This window comes from Aplysia californica, unplaced genomic scaffold (assembly GCF_000002075.1).
Source record: "Aplysia californica isolate F4 #8 unplaced genomic scaffold, AplCal3.0 scaffold00251, whole genome shotgun sequence".
Classification (NCBI taxonomy): Eukaryota; Metazoa; Mollusca; class Gastropoda; order Aplysiida; family Aplysiidae; genus Aplysia; species Aplysia californica.
In genome coordinates this window covers 128480-129643 of record NW_004797521.1, presented here as the reverse complement: position 1 = coordinate 129643, position 1164 = coordinate 128480, and the positions used below count along the sequence as shown (strand labels likewise).

General features: G+C 46.8%; 1 protein-coding gene across 1 annotated transcript in view; it reads left to right on the top strand.

The window, feature by feature from the left end:
* Positions 1-1007, top strand: part of LOC106012052 (serpin B3) — a gene marked incomplete in the record, with an annotated part of 9718 nt that extends 8711 nt beyond the window's left edge. The window contains 1 exon segment of the mRNA XM_035970311.1: positions 473-1007. Coding sequence (XP_035826204.1) covers positions 473-661 — 189 coding nt within the window.
* Positions 1008-1164: the final 157 nt, after the last annotated feature.

Genomic DNA, 1164 nt, shown 5'->3' with positions numbered 1-1164 from the left:
TGTTGTGTTAGGTGATAGAGGTGAGTGGATGTGTTGTGTTAGGTGATGATAGAGGTGAGTGGATATGTTGTGTTAGGTGATAGAGGTGAGTGGATGTATTGTGTTAGGTGATGATAGAGGTGAGTGGATGTGTTGTGTTAGGTGATAGAGGTGAGTGGATGTGTTGTGTTAGGTGATAGAGGTGAGTGGATGTGTTGTGTTAGGTGATGATTGAGGTGAGTGGATGTGTTGTGTTAGGTGATAGAGGTGAGCAGATAGTCTGATGTGTTGTGTTAGGTGATGATTGAGGTGAGCAGATAGTCTGGTGTGTTGTGTAAGGTGATGATTGAGGTGAGCAGATAGTCTGATGTGTTGTGTAAGGTGATGATTGAGGTGAGTAGATGTGTTGTGTTAGGTGATAGAGGTGAGCAGAAAGCAACACAACACAAAAGCAAACACCAAACCGTTGACCCAGCCACTGGTGACCTCGCAGGTGACGGAGCAAGGATCCACGGCGTCCGCTGCCACTGCCGTTGCCATGGTGAGGTTCTCCGCTGTGGAAGTGTTGGGCCCGGAGGAGGAGCCTGTCGTGTTCCGGGCGGACAGACCCTTCCTCTTCCTGCTCCGTGACCTCAACAACGGGGGCATCTTGTTCCAGGGCAAGTTCTCTGGTCCCGCCTGAAGATAACCACAGGGGTGGGCGTGACGTCACGTGGCGGGACTCCACAACAAACTATCGTCGGCGTCACAAACAATCCACCTAACTCCATTTGTTGTTACTTTTTACATCAGAGACAAAAGAACTCGTCTTTGCTGTGCTGTTTCTGCCAAAGGTCATGAAAAAGAAGACAAACTGAAAGCCTTGACCATAGCCTCAATCTGCGTCCTGGTCATGTTGGAAGAAAGAGTTTCGAGAAGGTGGAACAATAAAAAATTCTCAAAACTTGTCGTAAAGTGGATCGTTGTGAGAGCGCGATATGAACTATCTACAGAGATAGAAAATGTAAAAATAAACATCAAACTTCTCGCATTTCTTTCAATTGTTTTTGCTTTAAAAAAAAAAGTACTTCCGAACTTGCCCAGGACAAACATCCATAAGGAAATGTCGAGGAGAAAAGTGGTTCAGAGACAGTCGCTCGTCTTTGGGGGTGTCTTTGTAACGTGGAAAACACAACGGTGGGGGGG